This window comes from Schistocerca gregaria, chromosome 3 (assembly GCF_023897955.1).
Source record: "Schistocerca gregaria isolate iqSchGreg1 chromosome 3, iqSchGreg1.2, whole genome shotgun sequence".
Lineage (NCBI taxonomy): Eukaryota > Metazoa > Arthropoda > Insecta > Orthoptera > Acrididae > Schistocerca > Schistocerca gregaria.
Genome location: NC_064922.1, coordinates 628,709,916 through 628,736,215, shown reverse-complemented (window position 1 = coordinate 628,736,215; position 26,300 = coordinate 628,709,916). Strand labels below are relative to the sequence as shown.

At 41.0% G+C, this 26,300-nt stretch overlaps 1 protein-coding gene across 2 annotated transcripts in view; it reads right to left on the bottom strand.

The window, feature by feature from the left end:
• Positions 1 to 26,300, bottom strand: part of LOC126356028 (uncharacterized) — a 200,561-nt gene that overhangs the window by 59,236 nt on the left and 115,025 nt on the right. Inside the window, exons 5-7 of one of the 2 annotated variants that reach the window (XM_050006681.1) lie at positions 23,769 to 23,906; positions 17,459 to 17,534; positions 10,938 to 11,125 (exon numbers count right to left, since the gene is read on the bottom strand). In XM_050006681.1, the coding sequence (XP_049862638.1) occupies positions 10,938 to 11,125; positions 17,459 to 17,534; positions 23,769 to 23,906 (402 nt within the window). The remainder of the gene's footprint in view (positions 1 to 10,937; positions 11,126 to 17,458; positions 17,535 to 23,768; positions 23,907 to 26,300) is intronic. The other variant, XM_050006682.1, reaches the window with a different exon arrangement.

Below are 26,300 nucleotides of genomic sequence, written 5' to 3'. Positions count from 1 at the left end.
GTAGTGGCTACCATTACATGGGACCTCACGTGGACTGCTGAATACTCTGACCATTGCATGGCCCACACTAATGAAGAAACTTTGAAAATACATGAGTGGTTAAACCCACTAACAGGGCCCATTTGTAAACAAACAAGAGGAGTATAGGATTTAACATGAAAATGAATACTCTAAAGCAAAGATCAGAAGTATGCTGCGTCAGTGTAAGATAGTGCATCCTTTGAAGGTGAACTCAAAGGGAAAGAAAGTCACAAAATCAAGTTGTGGCACAGGAAGGTAAGAAATGCCACAACAGCTAATAGCCCCATGCTTGCCATAAACATCACAAAAGATGTGTGTGTCCCATGTAGAATCTTTACACTCTTTCCCACTTGGACTTCACCCTATTTGATGGCTATGACACTACCGGCCTATGTGGGTGAAGTCAACTATGATGTTTTTCTGGCAAGCAGTTTTCAATGTTTTGTCACCTACCACATTCTCTCTCCCCCCCCCCCCCCCCCCCCCCCCCACAAGACCAATATTATGAGGTACCCATAGAAGTTTTACTTTCTTTTCTGTCTTCTTTACAGGAGATGCCTATCTTAACCTATAGGTACATTTGCTAAATAGCCTGCAGAGCAGTAAGAGTGTGAGCAGAAAAACTTCCCTCTATCTCAAAACCTTATCTGTTCTAATACTTTCATAATTAGCCACAGCTCAGTACAGTACACTGAGAAGCAGCACAGTAGACAGGTTTTAATTGGTATGCCGGCAACAGCATGCACACCTAATCTGTTCCCAAATGCCACACATAACAGCAGAATTTTCTGGTGTTCATGCCTCAGAATCTGTTGGTTATGAAGAGGTAGGGCCAACATTTCGGATAGCCACTGTGCTAGTGACCATCTGGATATCCAACAGAAGGATCATCTTAGTGTCACTATCCTACAGTGCGGGGAGACAAGGGGCAAATATTACTCATTTCCTCCTCCTTAGGCAAATGGAGCAAATCAGTTGGTTCTTTTTGCATTTGATGTAGTCTACCGTGGGCTTGAGCAGACTTATGGAGGCACCATTAGTTCATGGGCAGCTTCTTTTTAAAAAAAGGGTTTTTCCACCATCACTAGTGAATCAATACCTGGATGTGGATTCCAAAACAGCTATGCACAAAAAATGGCTGAAATTTTTGTGATATATTTTCTCCATCCCTATCCACGAACTGGGATTTCTGCACACCAGTTACTCTTGGTTGGTTGGCTGGTTGGTTGGTTTGTGGGATTGAAGGGACCAGTGTACTAGGGTCATCAGCCCCTTTTTTTCTCAAACATGAAACACCCACAAAGAATAAAAACAAACAATGGAGATGACAAGAGATGACACAAGACAAGAAAGACACAGAGACCAGAAAAAAGGAATTAAAAACACACCGAGTGTGACAGTGGTTGCCCAACCATAGAAACAAAAAAGGAGAAGCCAACCACCAAGAAACACACTGAAAACCCAAGCCTAAAATCTTAGGCCACAGGCCAGACGCCCCACAAAAAAAAAAAAAAGGACAAACACTTAGATCAAGCGATAAAAACCCCCTGCATGAATAAAACTCAAAACTAAATCTGCCATTGCATAGTAATCTCATAAAAGTGCACGAAGCGTATCCGTCAGCACAAACGTCTTCTGAGCGGAATTAAAGGTGTGCAGTCCAACAAAATGTGGACCACCATCAAAGCTGAGCCACAGCGACATCAAGGTGGGTCCTCGCGGTGCAATAAGTAGCTGTGTGTTATCCAGGTGTGGCCAATGTGGAGCCGTCAGAGGACAATGCAGTCATTGCGAGACACCCACAGGGAAGAGCACCACGCACCAGTAGCCTCCTTGATGGCCCAAAGTTTGTTGGGTGAAGGAAGGGTGCACCATTCTCCACCCCAGGTGTGAAGTACCTTATGCCACAAAACTGGCCTGAGGTCACTCTCCGAAAGGCCAATCTCTAAGGCTGGTGCACCAACAGCCATTTTGGCCACTTTGTCAACCTGTTTATTTCCTGGGATGCTGACATGACCTGGGGTCCACACAAAGACCACAGAGTGGCCACAACAGGCAAGAGTGTGGAGGGACTCCTGGATAGCCATCACCAGATGAAAGCAAGGGAAACATTGGTCGATAGCTCGTAAACCGCTCAGGGAGTCACTAAAGTTAATGGACTCACCTGAGCAGGAGCAGATATACTCTAGGCAGATGGTGAACAGCTCGACAGTGAAAACACTGCAGCCAGTCGGCAATGGGTGTTGTTCATAATGATCCCCTAGAGTAAGAGCATAACTGACATGACCAGCAACCATCGAACCTTCAGTATAGACAATGTCAGAGCCTTGAAACGTGGCAAGGATTGAAAGAAAGTGGCAGCGGAGAGCCTCAGGAGGGACTGAGTCCTTCGGGCCCTGTGCCAAATTGAGCCAAAGGCATGGGCGGGTTACACACAATGAGGGTATACACAGAGCGGCCCAGAAAAGAGGCAGAAGAGGGAAAACCTCAAGCCCAGAGAGAAGAGCTCTGACTAACTGCTATTGTACACCCTGACTGGGGCCACTATTCCAGAAGATGGACGACAGACTGAGGGAACAGGAGATGATAATTGGGATGCCTGAGCAAGCTAAAAAACATGTGTAACATAAGCGACCAGTAATCGTTGGTGCTGGAACCGCAATGGAGGGGCACCTGCCTCCACAAGTATGCTGTTGGCAGGGCTTTTCCAGACAGCTCCAGTGGCGAGTCGGATCCCACTTTGGAGGATGGGGTCCAGCAACTGCAATACAGAAGGGGATGCCGAATCACAATCCAGGCTCCCATAATCTAGACGGGACTGTATTAATGCCTGGTACAGCCGTAGAAGGGTAGTCCGATTGGCACCCCAGCTGGTGTGACTCAAGCAACGGAGAGTGTTAAGATGCTGCCAGCAAATCTGTTTAAGCTGCCAAATATGAGGGAGCCAAGTCAACCGTGTAACAAAAACCAATCCCAAAAACTGATGCATCTCCACCACAGCAAGAGGTTCACCGTCAAGATAAAGGCATGACGCAGGGTGAACAGTGCGTCGCCGACAAAAATACACAATGCAGGTCTTGGAAGCCAAAAACTGGTAGCCATGCACTACAGCCCAAGACTGTGCCTTGTGGATAGTGCCCTGCAGCTGCCATTCAGCAGCTGCAAAGCCAGTGAAGCTAATGTAGAAGCAAAAGTAAGAAGTCGTCAGCATACAAGGAAGCTGAGACAGACCCTCCCACTACCGCAGTGAGCCCATTAATTGTAATTAAAAAGAGGCAGACCCTTTAGACAGATCCTTGGGGTACCCCATTCTCCTGAACTTTCGAGGAACTATGGGGGGGCCACAACTTGCACGCGGAAGAAATGAAGAGCCAGAAAATTTTGTATGAAAATCTTGAGTGGACCCCGTAGACTCCAACCATGAAGCATAGAGAGGATGTGATGTCTCCATGTTGTATTGTTGTATTGTATGCCATCTACATGTCAAAAAAATGGCATCCAGATGCTGATGGTGGGCATTCCAGGCTCACCAGATTATCAGCTGCAGAGTGGTCCTTATGGAACCTACCCGTAGACGGAGCCAGAAGGCCCCGAGACTTAAGTAGCCAACTCAACCTCCAGTTCACCATACGTTCAAGCAACTTTCAAAGAACTTTGGTGAGGCTAATGGGGTGGTAGGTGTCCACCTCCAGTGGGCTCTAGCCAGGTTTCAACATGGGGATTACGATGTTTTCCCGCCATTGCGACGGGAACTCACCCTCAACCCAGATACAGTTGAAAACCAGTTGCTCTCAATATTTCTTTGTTCAGGTGGAAATTGTCTTTGATATCAGGCAGTTGTTAAATAGCGATCATACAGATTTCTTAGCGCTAGTGCCCATGTCTGGGCTTCACTTTGTATGCATTTTGCATGTGAGGAGATCTTGCCAGATTCTAGAAGGTAGCTCACCACCCTCTGCACAGAAGCTGGGTATGGGAGTTGTTCGGTAGCCTCTGTGAGTAGTAGCAGCATGATGGACTGCACAATGTACCTTCAAATCTGAAGGATAAGCTTATCCACACACTATGCAGCCATTGAGAGGTCTCATGCAAACTAAGGTTTTATAAAAATGTGTCTTAGTCATTGAGCCAAGAAACTGCCTCCCTCTAAGCTTCATAAATTTCAGTTCCCAATCCATTCAGTTTAGCCAGTGAATCAAATTCATCATAGCAACAACAAAATGTTCCGACATTTCTGACTCTCAAAGTGAAGCAAAAATATTCATTCATAACCTGAAGGAAGTATGAGGGTAATCCCAAAAGTAAGGTCTCCTACTTATTTATACATACAGAACTCTGTGTGGCAGTTGGTCACACTGTTACGAAGAGTACGTCATGCTCTGTGTGAAAACATGCACGTGCCGCCCTGAGATGCTCAGTCTTGGCTTGGAAGCTGTTGAGAATGGAGCTCCTGTTGGATGTTACTGCCAAGTGCGAATTGCGCACAATTATTCGGTTTTTGAATGCAAAGGGCAGTGCACCAATTTGAATTCATCGCCAATTGACGGAAGTTTATGGTGAGTTGTGCATGGATGTCAAAAATCTTCGTAAGTGGTATAGAGAGTTTGCAGCTGGTCAGACCAAAATTCATGACGAACATAGGAGCGGGAGACAATCAATTTCTGAGGTTGAGCAAAGCATGTGTGAAGCTCGTCGGATCAACCTGGATGATCTCTGCACTTTGGTTCCTGAGGTTTCTCAAAGCACCACTCACAGAACTTTAATGGAAACATTGAACTACCAGAAGGTGTGCGCAAGATGAGTGCCATGCATATTGACTAACAGGACCACATGCGGCAACGAGGTGATACTTCCCGCACATTTCTTCACTGCCTTGCAGCCAAACAGGACAACTTTCTGGACTCAATTGTCACAGGTGATGAAACCTGGGCATACCACTTTACACCTGAGACCAAGCAACAATCACACCAGTTCATAACTTTCTGAACAGCATGGCGGCGAGCTGGTATGACATGGGCATACAAAAACTGCCTCAACGTCTACAAAAATGCATCGACAGAAATGGTGATTATGTCTAAAAATTGCTAAATGTTCCAGCTGTAAACTGATGTAAACCACTGTAGAAATACACAGGTCTATGTACTTACAGAAAAATTGGAGACCTTACTTTTGGGATTACACTCTTATTTGATTAGAGTTACTTTTTTCCTTAATGAAGTTTTCATTTATATATAAGTCATTTTACAATTACACACTTTAAATGAGAAACAGAATACATTCTTGCATATTCTTGATCTTTGCTCATTGAAATGTTAAAAATCTATCCTGTGTTTTGTTCCTCGCAGTCAGCCTTGTAAGCAGTGTTAGGTGGTCCTCAGCCTGCCTTCAGAGAATGTCATGCACAGCCTTGCTCTCGCACGTTGTCAGTGCACCTGACTGGCTCTAATAACCTGCAGATGTTGCATGATCACTGGAGTAGCATGCATGTTTCTATCTAGGTGTGAATGAAATCATTTGTTTGCACGTGTTAAGAAAGAGGCATGTGCATACATGGTTGCTTCTGCTTACAAGTGAGACAAATACAGGTGGAAGGTGAATAGGCACAAGGCGCACAGATCTGTTTGCAGCTTTAGTAAATAGTGTAGTGCATTCCCAGGTCATGCCAGATATTTACCTGAGTAATTAACACAATATGGTGGTAAAGTGCACAGTGACTCTGGATACTTTGTGTCCGAACCAAATTTGCCACAATTTGGCTTCCCCTTGCATGTCAGAACTGTGTGCCCATGACCTTGATATTGAAAGCAGCACATCTGGTTTGGAACACATGGACCAACTGGAATTTAACAATCCAGCATTTATGTATTCAGATAACATAAGCAACTTAAAGGGATAATGGTAGACATTTTTATGATCAACCATTCACACATGTCAGTTTGTCTAATCTGTTACACTTCATTTTGTCACTTTTCTAAAAGGTCTCTAGGGTCGTATCTTTAATGCTACAATTTGATATGACACTTTTACTTTGACATAGTGGTGTGCATTAAAAAAATATGTTATCTCTTTTTGGATGAATGACAGTTCAGTCATAGTGGAGATATCAGTGATTGTTTACATGTTTGTTTTGAGAACATGTTTTTTCTGTCACAACCAAATACAGTTCAATCACTAATTACTGATTTTGGCCATTACTGACCCCCTGTATATCACAAGATAGATGCAGTAGGTCACTCCAAACACTGAGAAACCACATTGCCAACTGGAGTGGTTGGAATGAACTGCTGTATCTGTCTTATGATCCAAAGATGCCTTGTAATGGCCAAAACCAGTAATGCATTATTGAAATGGTGTGTGAGTATGCTGGATAAAAACAAGAAAACAAGCTGCCATGCTCTCTGTGACCTATTACCTCTAGAAATTCCCTCTTCTGTCTTCATGACAATGAACACACATTTTCTAGTGACTTGTTCTGTTACTATTACTCCTCTTTGGAATATTTGGTTCAGAGTGGCTATTTACCTAGTTCTCTTTGCCAAGTTTGTGATGGAGCAGACAGTTTCTTTCCATTTTATGTTAATGCTCTCCCAAAAACAACCGAAACTTTTTGCTTAATTTAATCTTATTTCCAATACATTTACTAGGTGATATATGGCACTCACTTAAAATTCTCAAAAAACATGTTTAGATTTAATTTATTATTCACATTCTTATTTTAAGTGTTCTGGCCCTATTTGTTTAATTAATTTTGTTTATGGCACTGTTAATTGAAAGCTACAATTGATAGAAGTTAGCATTACAGTTCATCACATACAAAAGCTCATGAGCTAATTACAATCAAAGTATTTGAGAAGGTGACCTACAGCATTTGAAAGCTAAGCATTCCAACTTTGCTGGAAAGTATTTTATATTATCTGAATCTGATTATCCTATGCAATAATTAACATAGAAGTTTTTGGCTATTGCCAATTTCTATCACAAAGTAGTCAAAAACCACTGTTAAATTCTGGACATTGACTACCTACTTTTGTTACCTTAATTTTCCATACAAAATAACAAACAGTAATAAATGATTAATTCACTAATTAATAATTTCATTTAATTAACTTTGATATGCAATATGGTGTCTATTCACATAAATGAGGGAAATCACACTGCAATCAAATAATGTCGAAGTAATTTTATAATTTGTAACCAGCAACATTTTCTATAACCCAAAATCCTGTTAATTGTTGTGAGTCATCAAAAACAGTAAATTTCAACCTATCCATATACCAATTAAAAGTAACAGTTAATGCTTAACTCAGTCTGTAAGTAGTCAGATACAGCCAGTCAATGGTTTTAAAGTGAACGGTTAACATTTTTGTCAAGTGCGCTCTTGTTGTTTGACTCGCACCACAATCTTATATGTTATGTACATGAGAATACAACACAACTGAAACCATGAGACTAATTAACTTCAAGGTTTAGTTACTTAAAACCAATCTAGATTAACTAATATTCTTTCTGAAATGTGTGAAAGTATATAAGGTTATTGTCATAAAAACACGATTGTTGGACATAGTGATGTTAATTGAAGACTGACTTAAATGATTCACCAAAGTATAACTATATTTAACAAATTTCTGAAGGAGTGTACTAAATGTTAACTGTGTCATTTTTAGATAAACGTTAACTGTTTATTTTGTGGAAATATTGAAAACTTTGGCACAGTATTGCAAGAGGTGGGATGTAGGCTTGCATTAATGATTGTTGCATAAAAGTTGGTCACTATGATTATGAGCTTTGCAAGGAACAATGTACATATTAATATGATCATAAATATGGTGTCATTTACATCAGTGATAAATGCCATCCCACATTAATTATTTAATTAATTTATTTATTTATTTATTTTCGAGTTCCATGGACCCTTGATGTGAATGTATCACTAGGATGTAGGTGTCAGGTTATTACAGTAATAGCCACATGTAGATGAGCATGAGGCAACCAATTTAACATACATAAGCAGATACATGAAAAAGGACATCCACATGTCAAATAATTACACACAAAAATTCAGATAACAGCACAGATAATAGTACAGTAATGACATAGATGATTGCATAAATTTAAAGTAATTCATCTAAAAAAGTGACATGTTAGTCTAAATAATCAGCTCTATTAGAATAGTATGAAATTAAACACAAATTCAAGTAGTATTACAGATTATCAAAGAATTGCTGTAAAGGATAGAAAGAATTATCCAACAGATAAAGTTTTAGCTCTGTTTTGAATTAAGTAAGACACCCAATGACTGATTTGCTATGGAGAGGAAACTTATTGAACACTTTTTTACTTGAATAATTAACTCCTTTCTGTACCATGCTCAGATTCTCAAAATCTTTCTGAAGATCATGTTTTTTCTTGTATTGTGATCATGGTACACACTATTCATTTTGTAAATTGCATAATTTTTGTTCACGAAGCACATTAGTGACAAGATGTATTGACAAGTCATGGTGAGGATCCCCAGCTGTTTGAATAAATTTCTACAAGATGATCTAGGATGCACTCTACTGATAATCCTGATAACTGTCTCCTGTGCAACAAAGACTTTATTTGCTTATAGTTGATTTCCCCAGAATATGATGCCATATGTCATAAGTGAATTGAAATAACCAACATATGCATTTTTGATCATTTCCATGTCACAGACAGATGCAATTGAGCAAATGGCAAATGCTGTTGAATTCAGTCTTTCACATAGGTCAGTGACGTGGACAGATCAGTTTAGTTCATTATCAATATGTAAAGCAAGAAATTTGGAAGATACTACTTTCACTATTTCCTTGTCTCCACATTTTATTTCAACATTTTCCTATTTTTTTGTTTACTGTTTGAAACTGAAAAATGAGTCTTATTAACATTGAGGGACAGACCATTTGCAGTGAACCAAACTAGATCTTCTTGGAATATACTGGTCACAGTGTTCTCTAGACTGCAGTTGGGTACCTTGTAAATCATAATGGTTAGTCATTTACAAAGGTTAAGAAAAGTAAGGGGCTGAGCCTTGTGGCACTCCACATTTTAATGTACCCCAATCAGGGCTGGCAGGCACCTCTGCACAATTGTTTAATACTACCTTCTGATTTCTGTCATCTAGATATGACTCAAGCCACTTCCCTACTTTATTTTTTAAGTCATAATGCTCAGTCTTTCTTAGTAGAATCTTGTGATCTACACAGTCAAATGCTTTTGACAGATCACAAAAGATTCCAACTGGTGACATTTTCTTGTTTGACAAATGAGAAAATGACTTGTTCAGTTGAAACACCCTTTTGGAATCAAAACTGATTTTTATTAAGGATGTTATATTTATTAATGTGAGCCATGATTCTATTGTACATAAGTTTCTCAAGGATTTTTGAAAGACTTGTTAACAATGAAATTGGGCGGTAGTTAGAAATGTGTGCTTTAGCACCCTTTTTGAAGGGTGGGTTAACAACTGCAAATTTTAGTCTATTAGGGACAGTACCTTGTCTTAGTGGAGATTGAGATGGTGCTACTGAGGAGAGGCTAAGAATCACTGGTATTTTCTGTCACTAGTTGCTGTGAAAACCATTCAGTGGCTGACCCCTTCCACGGGGATTCTGGTGGTGTTGTGTTTACTGTTAGTCATCTGCAACCCAAAAGAAGCTAGGGAATCACTGCTACCCAAAGACTGAGTCCCATAAGCCTGGGTAAGCTCTGCACAACTGAGTTACAGCAGGTTCCCCAGAGGTTGCTTCTTCCTCATTCTCCTCCTCCAAAGCTTTGTACCATTGTCACAATTTGGGTAGTTGAACTATAAGATCTCCCACTTCTGTGGCATACAATGTTCTACTGCCACATGTGTGGTGTGTTGCTGAAACAGTCCTTGAGCTTACAACTGAAGAGGACTGGCAGTGCTCGTGGATCCCACTCATGACACCTAGTTTTGCTCATACTAGTTTTGCTAAAACCATAACCCAGCCAATGAAAGCTGAGAACCCAGAAGTGCTTGCATTTAGGCATAATCTAAGAGGCATGTCTCTTACTAAGTATAATGGACACAGTAAGCATCTGCCCTTCCCATCCCTATCATCCCCGAAGTTAGCATTTGTATAGCAAATGCTGGAATATGTTCTGCATGAGGTAAAAAGAGTGTAATGAAACTTGTTAGGTACAAAAAATATCATACTACATTTCTGCCCCACCTTATCCTTTTGGTGAAGGCTGCAATCCCTTAGAGCATTGTCTTTGGTGTGTTTAAAATAGGTGTCTTTAGATATGCATAGCCATGCTTTATACACTAAAAAAGGCTCTGAGCGCTATGGGACTTAACTCCTGAGGTCATCAGTCCCCTTGAACTTAGAACTACTTTAACATAACTAACCTAAGGACATCACACACATCCATGCCTGAGGCAGGATTCAAACCTGCAACCATAGCAGTTGTGTGGATCCAGAGTGTAGCGCCTCAGCCACTCCAGCCGGCTATACACTAAAAGGTCCAGTTTCTCCATATTTATTCCGAATCTGTCTAGGTTTTGCCACATAGTATGGGAGAGAGATAGCAGTCACCTTCCAATTAAGTACTTTCTTAGGCAGTCTGATTTACAGTAAATTTCACACTTTTTAGAAGACTATCACAAATCCTCTGTTTCACACCCTCAAACAATGTATGTAATTGCATTACATGAAATACAAACATTATGAAATTTATGTGGTTGATGCTGGGTAATGATTAATCAATTTTTCCAAGTGTTACTATTACAAGTAACTTGACGTCAACCAAAATATTCTGTATTAATAAAAAGTGTGACTAAATGTGAAACCCAAATCAAAGCTTTATTTATCCACTATACAGATTGTACTTACATTTTTATTTATTTTTCTATGATGAAAGCTACTTACCTTGTTACCATTTCCACTGTTGGCCATCTGTTAAGAGCAAAGTGTTCTGCTACTAATCCAACCACTATTCCACAAATAAAGCCTTCTAATAAGCAAATTAATAGACCAAATATTTCATTTAATATACCCATCTTCATCAGTTCTTTGTCTTTGATCATTGTTCCAACAGTACCAGCCATTATAGGGCCCTAAGAACAACCAACAGTGATATGGTTAATTTCTGACTTACATTCAAACTCGATCCAACACATAACATTAAAATGAATGTAAAGGATTAATGTATGCCAATTTGACAATGTTTTTTGCTCCACTGTGGTTGTTTTCTGTTCTCTGAAACAGATTTCTTGCTATTTTCCTTTTCTATATAATGCACATTTTAGGCATGACGTTTCACTATTCGGTACAAAGTCTCATCAGCCCTCAAAAATAATTTCTGTTACTGGGATAGAAGGATGAATGCTGGAGTTGAGAACTAAACAAATTACCAAAAATCAATGTTTTGAGAAGGAGCTGGTAGTAACAAAATAAAATGTTATTTTTAAATGAACATTGCTATTGTGTGATGTGTGTAGTTCTATTTCTCAATATAAGTTCAGATTTTTATTGTATCAAATTAACTGCATTAAAACTACTGGAACAAGACAAGATGCTACACATATGTATGTCAATTTTATACCTACTTAATTTTGTGCACTTTCATGAGTCACGGTTTGAAACTACAATTTTGGTCATTTTGTGGTAATTGTGTGTTACTAACCAGAGCAGAATACAAAACTTACTAAATGTCAACTTAATAGTCACTGAAAAACAGAATGAACTTGTTAATTCTGTTGTGTAGGCATACTCTACAAATTGCTAACATATATCATATTTACCATACATTTAAAGTTCCACCTATTGCATTCATGAGTGGAGACTAAAGAATCTCCTCAAATCTCATACACTCATATGCAATCTGGGATTTGCAGCACGATTAACTTTTTTAACGTACTGGTATTTGTCAGTTCAAATGTTTCAATATACTCTCCTAACCCGAGAAGATGTAAAATCTGCTTTTGCATCACTTTTGAATCAAAAGTATTATACATGCCTAAAACCCTATTAAAACTGTTAAAAGCAAGCTGTTGCAGCACTAATAATTCCAGAGACAAATCTAATGATGAAAGAAATTTTAATTCCAAGTATTTGAGGCAAGGGATGTATGTGTTATGTCACATTTATTAATAACCAGATTTTGGTTCACATTGAAACAAACTTTTATTGTATTGGGGAGCAGCAAAAGTGGCAGCTTATAGGGGTAGGTCAGTTCTTTCACCTCTCATCCTCCCTCCATTTGTGAAAGCCAATGAGAAGTCTTGGGCCTAATCTGGCTTGGACTTTGTTGAAGTGCGGACTGTTGTCATGGTTTCATTTCCACAACTGCTTTCCAGGCAGAATCATAAGAAGCAACAATATTAAACTGAAACCTATCATGAACATAATTTATGATTTAACACTACACTTCTTCATGCAGCAGCAACTTTGCTGCTACCTAGCATTTGGTCATGTGTTTTCTGTGTGAAAGTGTTTCTGCTTGTACAAAAAGCAGTGTTTCTCATCATGGAGTATCGCTGTTTTTGATTACAAATTAAGATAATTGTGTTGCATGACAGTATTATAAAATAGATAGATTGCTACTCACCATATACTGGAGATATCACGTCGCAGTCAGGCATAACAAAAAGAGTGCTGAACAAGTGGGCTGTGGGCTTACGGCCAAAAGGCCTTTGTCTAAATGTCTGAATCAGGCAAAATCTCTCTCTCTCTCTCTCTCTCTCTCTCTCTCTCTCTCTCTCTCTCTCTCTCTCTCTCTCTCTCTCTCTCTCTCTCTCCACGTGTTTGCTGAAACCCATGAACATCCACCCATCAGCTCCCTTGGACCAACACTAAGTCAGTTACCTGCAACCTACTCTCCTATATATAAGACACCAAGCATTTCCCACTGACTCCCCACAGTTCCTGTTCCTTTACACATGGTGCCCTGCTCGTCACTGTTGATGATGCTTCCCTTTACACTGACATCCCTAATGTCTCTGGATTCCAAACCTACAGCCACCTTTCTGATCATCATGGCCAACTATATCTTCAGCCACAATTATTTCATCATTGAAGACTTCACTTAGGAGCAAATCTGTTGCATAGCAATGGGCACTCGCATACCACCATCATATGCCAACCTATTCATGGATTACCTGCAGGAATCCTTCCTAACCACCCAGAATCACAAACCCCTCACCTGATTTAGAATCATTGGTGACCTGTTTGTGGACCGTGGATGAGGACATCATATCAACATTACTCCAGAACCTGAAACACCTTCGTCCCATTCACTTCACCTGGTCCTCCTCAACCAAACAAGCCCCCTTCCTCTATGTTGACCTCCAACCCAAAGATGGCTACATCAGTACCTCCATCTATATCGAACCTATCAATCAATCAATCACCAGAAGTACCTACACTTAAACAGCAACGACCAATTCCATACCAAGAAGTCCCTTCCATACAGACTGGCTCCCCTGTGGCCACCAGATCTGCAGTGATGAGTAGTCCCTCTCCAGATATATTGATGGTCTTACTGAGGCCTTCACAGACCATAATTACCCTCCTGAACTTGTACAGAAACTGATTTCCCATGACTTATCTCTCCAGTCACCCACCACCTCTCAGAGACCCACACTGCAGAGCAGTAGTCCCCTTGTGACTCAGTACCAACCAGGACTGTAGCAAGTGAATCACATTCTCCATTCATCATGCCCTGAAATAAAGAATATCTTACCCTTTTACCTTCCCACCCCTACCATAGTCGTATTCTGCTGGCTACCAAACCTACACAATCCATCCATGCTCACAACCTCTTGCCTCATGGCTCATGTCCTTTTAATAGACCTAGATACAAGACCTGTCCTCTCCAGCACCCTTGCTTGACACTCCCACCCTCTACCCCCACCGCAATCTGCTCCAGTACAGTCACAAGCATCATATCTCCCATCAAAGGCAGGACTACCTGTGAAAGCAGTCATATGGTCTACAAGCTAAGCTGCAACCAGTGTGCTGCATTCTAGGTGGGCATGACAACCAACAAGCTGTCTGTCCACATGAATGGCCACTGACACACTGTGGCCAAGAAATGGCTGGACCACCGAATTGTTGAGCAACACTACCCAACACAATGTTATTCACTTCACTGACTGCTTCACAGCCTGTGCCATTTGGATCCTTCCAGATTTTCTGAAGTGCTCTAGTGGGAGCTCTCCCTGTAATATCTCTTTATGTTCCCATAAACCCTCTGGACACAACCTTTGTGAAGTCATGGTCCTTCACCCACCTATCCCTTTCGCTGCTCCCACTCCTCACTACAAAACCTTGTTTTCCACTAACGGACGTGCAATCTTTTTATTTGTCTCCTTTTCTGTTCTCTTCCCCCACCTTGACATCCCCTCCCTCCCTCCCAAATAATCTCCTATTGCACCTAGCGGCCCTACCCTGTCCCCACCACGTCCACGTATGCTCCCACAAAAAGTGCTTTATTGTCCCCCCACTCCTACTCTACTATTCCCCTCTTCTGTGCCCCAGACTCCTCCTCACCCCCACCCAGATTGCTTCTCCCATCCTGTGCAGCGCAGTTGTAGAAAAAATATATCTAAAAACAAAGATGCACAGACACAAGCAGCTGTGTGTGTGTGTGTGGGGGGGGGGGGGGGGGGGGGGGGGGGCGTGCACGTGTGCGCGCGCTCACCCGTGAGTGTATACCTGTCTTTCCTGATGAAGCAACCATTGGTTGCGAAAGCTTGAATTTTGTGTGCAATATGTATATTGGCCGTATGTCTCCACTGTTGCAGTGAGTAGCTTTTCATAATATTGTCATTATTCCATCCTAGTTTTTCCACTGTGTTTCAAGACACACAGAATCAAAGTAGGTGGTATATGAATTCATTTCAAACCTTAAAGACAAAGCCAGGATAGAGAAAATCTTATTGTCACCACATATTGCAACAGGAAAGGCATGTGGTGATTCATTACAAAACATACAGATAGTATTAACTAAAACACTGCTTCTAGCCTTGTTCCACAATTTATTATTAATATTAGTGTACAACTAGGATTCAGGTTTTAAGCCCATTTTAAAGTACACTTCTGACATAATTTACAATGTTTCCCCAAGAACCCACAGTTGATTCAATTAATGATACAGATAGTATTTTTGGAAGTATAGTCAATGGAAAAACGTGGTCAAGAAATAACTTTTCAACCCCTGGAATACTTCCAGAAAGACATTTTTTATCATACTGTATTCTTATTTTATGATCATGGAGATTATCCTATAAGGAGAATTGGGGCAGATGTGTAACACTACAAAACTGCTTTCATGGGTGACCACCATCAGAGTGAATGAATTCCCAAATCTTTGGTATTCAGGTACAGAAAATGCAATGATGGACAACAGATTCTTATGGAGACATCAAATATTGAAACATCTTGAGGAAATTTTTTGAGAAAAATCCGCATCAGAAAATAAAACCATCATAGCCCTCTTACTTGTCTTAAAGAAATATGGCTAAATCAGAATCACCCCAAAAAGCACATCTGGCAGGATTCAAATGGTAATGGCAGTTTTTCAGTACCAAAAGGGCAAAGAGAAGACATTATTCACTGTCTGTCATACAAGAGCATCTGAATCTTGTTTACCTACAGATTGGAAAATTGCACAGGTCGCACCAGTGTTCAAGAAGGGTAGTAGGAGTAATCCATTTAACTACAGACCTATATCATGGACGTCTGTTTGCAGTTGGGTTTTGGAGCATATACTGTATTCAAACATTATGAATCACCTCGAAGGGAACGATCTATTGACACGTAATCAGCATGGCTTCAGAAAACATCGCTCTTGTGCAACGCAGCTAGCTCTTTATTCGCACGAAGTAATGGCCGCTATCGACAGGGGATCTCAAGTTGATTCCGTATTCCTAGATTTCCGGAAAGCTTTTGACACCGTTCCTCATAAGCGACTTCTAATCAAGCTGCGGAGCTATGGGGTATCGTCTCAGTTGTGCGACGAGATTCGTGATTTCCTGTCAGGAAGGTCGCAGTTCGTAGTAATAGACGGCAACTCATCGAGTAAAACTGAAGTGATATCAGGTGTTCCCCAGGGAAGCGTCCTGAGACCTCTACTGTTCCTGATCTATATAAATGACCTGGGTGACAATCTGAGCAGTTCTCTCAGACTGTTCGCAGATGATGCTGTAATTTACCGTCCGTCTAGTAAGGTCATCCGAAGACCAGTATCAGTTGCAAAGCGATTTAGAAAAGATTACTGTATGGTGTGTCAGGTGGCAGTTGACGCTAAATAACGAAAAGTGTGAGATGATCCACATGAGTTCCAAAAGAAATCCGTTGGAATTCGATTACTCGATAAATAGTACAATTCTCAAGGCTGTCAATTCAACTAAGTACCTGGGTGTTAAAATTACGAACAACTTCAGTTGGAAGGACCACATAGATAATATTGTCGGGAAGGCGAGCCAAAGGTTGTGTTTCATTGGCAGGACACTTAGAAGATGCAACAAGTCCACTAAAGAGACAGCTTACACTACACTCGTTCATCCTCTGTTAGAATATTGCTGCGCAGTGTGGGATCCTTACCAGGTGGGATTGACGGAGGACATCGAAAGGGTGCAAAAAAGGGCAGCTCATTTTGTATTATCACGTTATAGGGGAGAGAGTGTGGCAGATATGATACACGAGTTGGGATGGAAGTCATTAAAGCATAGACGTTTTTCGTCGCGGCAAGACCTTTTCACGAAATTTCAGTCACCAACTTTCTCTTCCGAATGCGAAAATATTTTGTTGAGCCCAACCTACATAGGTAGGAATGATCATCAAAATAAAATAAGAGAAATCAGAGCTCGAACAGAAAGGTTTAGGTGTTAGTTTTTCCCGCTCGCTGTTCGGGAGTGGAATAGTAGAGAGATAGTATGATTGTGGTTCGATGAACCCTCTGCCAAGCACTTAAATGTGAATTGCAGAGTAGCCATGTAGATTTAGATGTAGATGTATCAAAAGTGCAAAGCTAATATTTGCAACCTGTAAATCCAGTAATATCATGAAGAGACCAATAATGATGCAAATAAATGCTGTTTTTTTAGTTTATATGATTTAGAAGATGTTTCTGCAGCCATCACAGATAATGTCAGTTATTATTAAAGAAGAATGAGAAAAAGTTCCTAATTTAAATACAGAAAGAGTAAGAACTAGAACAGTGTCTAGAAGAGGAAAATGCAGGAGAGACCAAGTTTCATTTACAATACATCATTTCCGTTGCACAACCCAATTACAATATTGCATACTAGAGCAATGTTTTAAAGCAGGCCATATATGCAGTCTGAAAGCAGAACTTTTTCTTATTACACAAATTTAACTGCAATATTTTATGAAAAATACTGTAGATTACAATACTTACCATTACTGTAGATTACAGTACTTACCATTAATGGTGATATTAGCATACTGGCTACCAGAATCCCAGTGCTATTTTCTATTAGACCAAGAGCTGCAATCAATCTATAAAAAAATTCTGTTCTGAGAATTATTCTCAAATATATACATCATAAAATACATGAGCTTAATATACAAGAACATTTAGAAGAATGGAATCCTACTTAAAAGAAAACAACTCATATTTATTACATACAGCATCTCTATAAGAAATAATATTATCAGTCTGAAAATAATCATTTCACCATAGATTACCTCATAGTGCCAACAGCTCTGTGTGTGTGTGTGTGTGTGTGTGTGTGTGTGTGTGTGTGTGTGTGTGTGTGTGTGTGTGAGAGAGAGAGAGAGAGAGAGAGAGAGAGAGAGAGAGAGAGAGAGAGAGAGAGAGAGAGAGACAACATAATATAGGACTGATGACCAGCAACTATGTTTATTGGATTTCCCCCCCTGCCCCCCCCCCCCCCCCCTCCCAATCCCATGTGCGGTCTAAGTAACCTCCTCCTCCTGCTTCTTAATGTATGATCCAGCGAAACATCTCCCACAGAAGAGACAGTTAAAATCTTACTGATGACTGCTGAAGCATTCACAACAAAGACTCAGAGTTTGAAGCACTGCTTAAAAGCAATGGAGCTTATGAAACATTATGTACATAAGGACTGCTAAGACAAACTGGAGGGTAGCAAGATTTTTTCTTAGTACATCAAAATGGATATGGAAAGGACAGCTCCATATGAGCTCTAATTTATCGAATTTTCCTCTTGAGATCATTTGGTGTGACATACGTTGGAGGAAATAATAAACTGTGACTCTTCTTGTAGCACACACAATCAGAATTTCAACAATAATCCTCTTCATGTTGCACAATGCTTTTTATAGTATCTGCCAATGGAGTTTGTTGAGCATCTTCTTAACAGTCCTCTGCTGAGTAAATGATTCAATGACAAAGTGCATCACTGTTGGAACTTCTCTGTTTATTCTATTAATCCAACATGGTAAGGTTCCAGACTGATGAATATTTCTCCAGGCTCTGTCATATGAGTATTTTGGAAGTCACTCATTTTGTGGATAAATTACATTTCCTTAAAAGTCTCAACGATTCTTGATCTGACATCTGTTCTTCCTACTCCATTTTAAGTGGTCATTCCACTTTAGGTCACTCAAGTTGGTTACTCATAATTATTTCATGGTAATTATTGTTTCCAGGGATTCATCACTAATAGTGTAATCCAACATTAGTGACTTTCTCTGCCTATTTATGTGCAACACATTACATTTATTTACATTCAGAGTTAACTGTCAATCCCTGCTCCAACAGTCTATCCTCTGCCTATCTTCCACAATTTCATTAAAGTCTTCTGTCATTGCAACTTTCCTCCACAAACAGCCTCATAAAACCTCCAAAGTTATTCACTAGATCATTAATATGAACTATAAATAATAGCAGTTCCATAACACTCCCTTGGTGTACTCCCAAAATTACCTTTGAATTTGTCAAACGACTTACAACAGTGATATTGACATACAACTACATGGATCTGTGAAACAATCTTTCTTGGAAATGGAATGACCTGCACGTTTCGCAATAGCTAGATACCCTGTATTGCTCCAGTGTCCTACAATAAACTACTGCTAAAATGTGGGTATGTTATTATGGACAATCTGTGCAGAACTTTACAAGCATTTCATCTGGCCCAGTTGCCGTTCCACTGTCTGCAGTTTTTGTTGATTTTCTATTCTAGTATCACTTGTCTCAACATCTACCATTTAGCATTCATTTGATGATTGAAAAGATAGACATATTATGACCTGCAGTGAAACAATTTTGGATGACCAAATTCAGTATTTAGACCTGCCATCTTTCATCACCTGTTTTGGTGCCAGTGTGATTACTGAATGACTTAATAGACGATTTCAATCCTCCTACTGGCTTTAATTAAGACCAAAACTACTTAGGATGTTCAGTCAAATTGTTTGGAAAAATTTTACTGTGGAATTCATTGAGTGCTACTCATGTCTCTCCTCTCACACTCATTTTTGCTTCAGTCAGTTCTATTTATCTACCAGTCTTGTACTTTGATTAAATTGTAGATGAAGCTCTCTAAGCTTCTGTAACAACTTTCTAACATGACTGCTCAACCATGGTGGCTCTGTCCCACCCCTCTCAACCTTTCTTGGCACATATGTTTAAAACATTTGTGTGATGTTTTTGGTTTTACCCATTTGTGCTCCAAACCTTTGCCCTCAGTGCTGAATATTTGATATCGACTCTGGAGATACAATGCAATTTGTATCCTCTCATTCTTGATGACCAAAAATATTTTCCTACCTTTTTTTATCATTCCTTATAATACTTGATGGTATCATTCTTATGATCACCAATACTCTCATCAGTAAAAAGTTACTTAAAAAGTTTAAGTTTATTAGTTATCAGAAGATCCCAGACATTGCTCTCACACATCAGTTCTGTAACTACCTGCTTCACCCTTTCTATAGATGATGAATGGACATCTCCATCAGTTACAATAGCATAGTCAGAAAACTTACTCGCAATATTCTTCAAGTTGAGTAAGTGCTCTGGCTTTACAGCTCCTGACTCAGGTTGTTTATAAAAGCATCCGATTACCATTTTGACCAGTTTTGATGCTTACTCTTATCGAAACTATGCCACATTCGGCATCTGTAGTACTTCCACAGATACCAGAAACTTACTTAAGGCAATAAATAAGCTCACAATTTATATTCCAGTCCAAAGTAAGGATTTCACCATTGTTCATTTCTGGTTCTAGCCAACTTTCTGTTCCTAATTCCATATGTGGTTTATTACTTTTAGTAAGTGTAACTAATTCTCAGACCTTACCATGGTTGCTCCTGCAGTTACTGATAATACATTTACATTACCTTTTTTATCTGTAGGGCCAAAAAAAAATCTCCTGAGAATAGTACGGTTGATCTGTCTTTGATTTCAGGCACGAATTTTACCATTGTGCACATAAGTTTTATTTATATTAGAGGAACCCTAAACAAGGGTTCCTCTAATCTAAATAACCCTTTTCTGCACACCACTGTGTTATCCATGTCAGCTATTAATGGGGCCCCTAAAATTCTCCATTCAATAGTAGAGGTTGAGAAATTAGTGTCCAAGATCGCTGCAGAACCATTTGAGTCTCTGGTATGGACTCCAGACTAGAAAGTGGTAATCAACTTTGTGTAGGATACTGCAAAAGGTGAACAATGCTTATACTCCACATGCAATGCTAGTTACCCACACCAACACAGCTAACTTACAAAGAAATTAAGAATAGCCTTAGAACCCAGGCAGCAAATTTTGTTCATGCCAACATGAGTAATTGTCTACAGCCAGAGGTACCACTGAATTCCAATAGCCACCACGAGAGGCTGCTCCACATCTCTGATGAGATGACCTGACACAAATACCAAGTACTCACTGGCATTATTTCCCAACTGACATGCTATTTTACTGTGGAGTTCCATTACCTGTGTAACATTGGAGCTCCCAATGATCAATGTACCTCTCCTCTCTAACTACCTAGACTTGGCAGGAAAATAAGCCTCTGATAGCCAATCAGGCAAGGCATCCATGCTGGCTCACATATATTACCAACAATGGGCAGCATCCTGTACCTTTTGATAAGATGTACAGAGGAAGCTGTGCAACTTGTTCCCACTTTTGCCTTCCATCAGAAATATGCAAGCTCATCAGGGTCTGTCACCAGCCCTTAAATGAGGGCAAACTATTCAGATGACACACATTGTAAGGAACAGTGGAACTGGCATTACAAGGGTATTCCAGCAGCGCCAGAGGTGTTGTGGATTTCACCACTGGTGCTCCATCATTGCTAAATCTTAGGGCAGCACCCTGAAACATGTCAACAGTGGCCAACACAGTTTCTAGCAGTTTCTAGACAGCAGACAATTATCCTTGTTTCTGCACAATATCAACATAGTTCCTAGCCATTTTCTACTATGTAACAACTACATAAAATGACAAATTCACTAAACAATCAGGGACTAATTGTGAAAGAAGAGGCGGGCCAAAAAGGGCACAAAGTAAAATAAAGTGACACTAGTGTTCACAGTGGAATACAACTAAACTACAAAAGTAATTTCTTTACACAAATGATCAAAAAATACACAAAGTTTTACAACAAAATAAATAACACAACTAAACACAAACAAATAAAGACCTACTGTTCACTTCCACTCAGTAGTATGCACAAAGGCTTTCAAGCAGTCATTCTTTTGATGTTACACATGTGAATGGAATGTAAAGAAGTCTTAAGAACTGGTATAAGGAGGAGCTTCTTCTGCCATGCATTTAAAAGTGGTTTACAGAGTATGCATATAGATGTTCATGTAGAAGCATGTAAAAGCATGTAAGAACACCACTAAACTAAATGATGTTTACAGTATGTCTGTAAACTATGAGCTGCTGGTGCTGGTGGTTGTGCTGCTGAACTCAAATTGCATTAATTATGAAATGAGACAATGAGTTTTGCTACCTGGGCAGTAAAAATAACACGATGGCTAAACTAGAATAAATATAAAATGCAGACTAGCAATAAGAAGTTCAGTGTTTCTTTAAAAATATCAAATCATTAAAATTCAATACATTTCAGTGTCAAAAAGCTTTTTTATCTGACAAGATATATCTGGAGTGCAGCCTTGCATGAAATTAAAATAGTTCAGACAAGAAGAACATATTTTAATTATATTTACATTTAAATTATTTATATTATTTTAACTATCTACACTCCTGGAAATGGAAAAAAGAACACATTGACACCAGTGTATCAGACCCACCATACTTGCTCCGGACACTGTGAGAGGGCTGTACAAGCAATGATCACATGCACGGCAAGAACCGCGGTGTTGGCCGTCGAATGGCGCTAGCTGCGCAGCATTTGTGCACCGCCGCCGTCAGTGTCAGCCAGTTTGCCGTGGCATACGGAGCTCCATCGCAGTCTTTAACACTGGTAGCATGGTGCGACGGCGTGGACGTGAGCCGTATGTGCAGTTGACGGACTTTGAGCGAGGGTGTTTAGTGGGCATGCGGGAGGCCGGGTGGACGTACCGCCGAATTGCTCAACACGTGGCGTGTGAGGTTTCCACAGTACATCGATGTTGTCGCCAGTGGTCGGCGGAAGGTGCACGTGCCCATTGACCTGGGACCGGACCGCAGCGACGCACGGATGCACGCCAAGACCGTAGGATCCTACGCAGTGCCGTAGGGGACTGCACCGCCACTTCCCAGCAAATTAGGGACACTGTTGCTCCTGGTGTATTGGCTAGGACCATTCGCAACCGTCTCCATGAAGCTGGGCTACGGTCCCGCACACCGTTAGGCCGTCTTCCGCTCACGCCCCAACATCGTGCAGCCCGCCTCCAGTGGTGTCGCGACAGGCGTGAATGGAGGGACGAATGGAGACGTGTCGTCTTCAGTGATGAGAGTCGCTTCTGCCTTGGTGCCAATGATGGTCGTACGCGTGTTTGGCGCCGTGCAGGTGAGCGCCACAATCAGGACTGCATACGACCGAGGCACACAGGGCCAACACCCGGCATCATGGTGTGGGGAGCGATCTCCTACACCGGCCGTACACCTCTGGTGATCGTCGAGGGGCATTGAATAGTGCACGGTACATCCAAACCGTCATCGAACCCATCGTTCTACCATTCCTAGACCGGCAAGGGAACTTGCTGTTCCAGCAGGACAATGCACGTCCGCATGTATCCCGTGCCACCCAACGTGCTCTAGAAGGTGTAAGTCAACTACCCTGGCCAGCAAGATCTCCGGATCTGTCCCCCATTGAGCATGTTTGGGACTGGATGAAGCGTCATCTCACGCGGTCTGCACGTCCAGCATGAACGCTGGTCCAACTGAGGCGCCAGGTGGAAATGGCATGGCAAGCCGTTCCACAGGACTACATCAAGCATCTCTACGAGCGTCTCCATGGGAGAATAGCAGCCTGCATTGCTGCGAAAGGTGGATATACACTGTACTAGTGCCGACATTGTGCATGCTCTGTTCCCTGTGTCTATGTGCCTATGGTTCTGTCAGTGTGATCATGTGATGTATCTGACCCCAGGAATGTGTCAATAAAGTTTCCCCTTCCTGGGACAATGAATTCACGGTGTTCTTATTTCAATTTCCAGGAGTGTATAATCACTACAGACGAACCCTTACATGTAAATAAAATACCAACTTATGAAGTAATTTGCCCATTTTATTGATTTCATCTTTCAGTTCTGCTTTCTTAACACTATCAGATGAATAAAACCTACCCTGCAATTATTAACAGAACCAAAAAGTCAAATGTAAGTAAAGCATCTGATTTAACTCCCTCAACAACTTCAGCAACAGTTATCCGTGCTTTCACAGATGCCACTAAACGATTCCATGTGGAAATATCTTCTTTGCTTCTGCAACAGAAAGCATATTATATTTTAATACAACTTAAATGAGCATTCCTTAGAATCTATTGTATTGTTTTAGGCCACAAAAACAACAGCGAACATATGCCCCCATGTCAGAATCATAGAACGTGAAAACACAGAAAAAAGTTAAAAATGACATCACATGAATCCCAATTGATGGAAGAGAAGACAGCTGAAAAACGGACATGGAGAAACATCTATAAAATACACCATAGAGAAATGGAGGTCATGAACTAAAAATTAAATGGGCTTTGCCATATTGCTACAATGGATAAAAAGAAAATGTGGTCAATAAGCAATGTGTCATTCACTAAAATGGCCAATAACTCAGAACACAAACAAAAATGAGAATGTAAGTGGTTGGGGGAAAAAAAAGTGTTCTGTCAGGAAATGATGGACAGTCAGTGGTTGAGTGTAATGAGTTCAAACTGGTGGGGGAGCACCACTTAGCAAATGGCAATGGCTGAAAAGACAGTGCCCAATACTCAACCTTGCTAAAATGATCTCCTCATGACGAGAGGGTCGGCAACATGGATATCATCAGAGGGAATGTAAGAACTAGTGGGCTGAGGTACAGCATCAGTGGCCTCATCTCCTGTCAGATTGATGTAACCAGGAACCCACGTAACCATCACAGTGGCTCCATCAACAGGGAGCAAGTGTCAGCTTTCCTGGAACTGTTGCACCAAGGGATGAATGGTGTACAGCACATAAGGCTTCGAAAGGCGCTAAGAGTGTCAGAGCAGGTGACAACTGAAAAGCTTGTGTTTCCGGATGTACTGCGCGGCCTGATACAGGGTGAAGAGCTCTGCTGTAAATACTGAGCGGTTTTCCAGAAGCCCATACTGAAAAACATCGGTGCCAATGATGAAGGCACACCCAACAATACAGTCAATCAGAGCGATCGCTAAACACGAAAGCACTATCGCGAAGTTCTGTACGGAGATCGTGAAACTGAAGGCAATAGAGTGAGACTGGAGTTTTGTCCTTAGTAAGTGAATGAAGGCTAAGGTGAACATGGACCATCATACAAAGCCAAGTTGGTGAAGGGTTTCCACCCATTGGGAAAGTTGCAGGTAGCATGAAGTTAAGCTGCCAGAGCAAGAGTCTAAAGTGAACTCCAGGTGGTAACAGAGAAGAGGGACATGCCCCATACTGATGATCAACAGAATCATCAAAAAAGGAAGCATAGGATGGGTGGCCATGCATCGCAGACAAATCAGGAGAAAGTCACAGTGGTACCACAGCAGTAGTTCTGCAGTTTCTGCGTACAGACACCCATACAGGCTAGTGTAAAAGGAACCAGTTGTCAAACGTCTGCCACAATGGTGGATAGTTTTGAGACATCATAAAAGTAATGGACATGCAGATGCATAAACCAATCACCCATAGTTTTCTAGGGACAAGAGGACAGTTTGATCTGCTTGATCTGCTCCTCAGGAAGTACCACTGATGACACACAGGATGCTGGTGGACTGCGTACAGTAGGCTGCCAGTCTGGAACTGCCTGACTGCTACGGTCGCAGGTTTGAATCCTGCCTCGGACATGGATGTGTGTGATGTCTTTAGGTTTAAGTAGTTCTAAGTTCTAGGGGACTGATGACCTCAGATGTTAAGTCCCGTAGTGCTCAGAGCCATTTGACAAGTGCAATAGATGGCCAAACCATCAAGGAAAATGGAGCAGGAGATGCCCAGTGGGACACAGGCCTTTATAGTGGTAATGACACTAGCAAAGATGACAGTGCCCAGGATGGAATCCTGAACCACACTGTTTTCCTAGATAAAGGTGTCTGACAAGGAAGAACCTACATGTACCTCGAAAACTTGGTCTTTTAAAAATTCCTGCAGGAAACTGAGCATGTGGCCACAGAAGCCCCACATGTACAAAGTACAAAGGATACCAGTCCTCCAGCAGGTGTCGTAGGTCTTCTCCAAATCAAAAAACATAGCCCACAGTCAGGGATTCCCACAGAAAACCATTCGTGACATGGGTGGGCAAAATGACGAGATGATTAGAATAGTGTGCTCTAAATCCACACTGTACAGTGTTTAGTAAATTGCAAGACTTAGGCCACCATACTAGCTGGACATGAATCACATGTTCCATCACCCAGCAAACACAGCTGGTGAGAGAAATGGGGCAGTAGCTAGAAGGAAGGTGTTTGTCCTAGCCAAGCTTAGATATGGGTATGACAACGGCTTCATGCCAGCGTCTTGGAAATGTCCACTCTGCCCAGATGCACTTGTACGTATGAAGCAGGAAGTGCTTGCATGCAAAAGAAAGTTGCTGCAACATCTGAATGTGAACATTGTCTGGCCCTGGGGTGGAGGATCAGGATGAAGTGAGAGCATGATATAACTCCCTTATAGTAAAGGGAG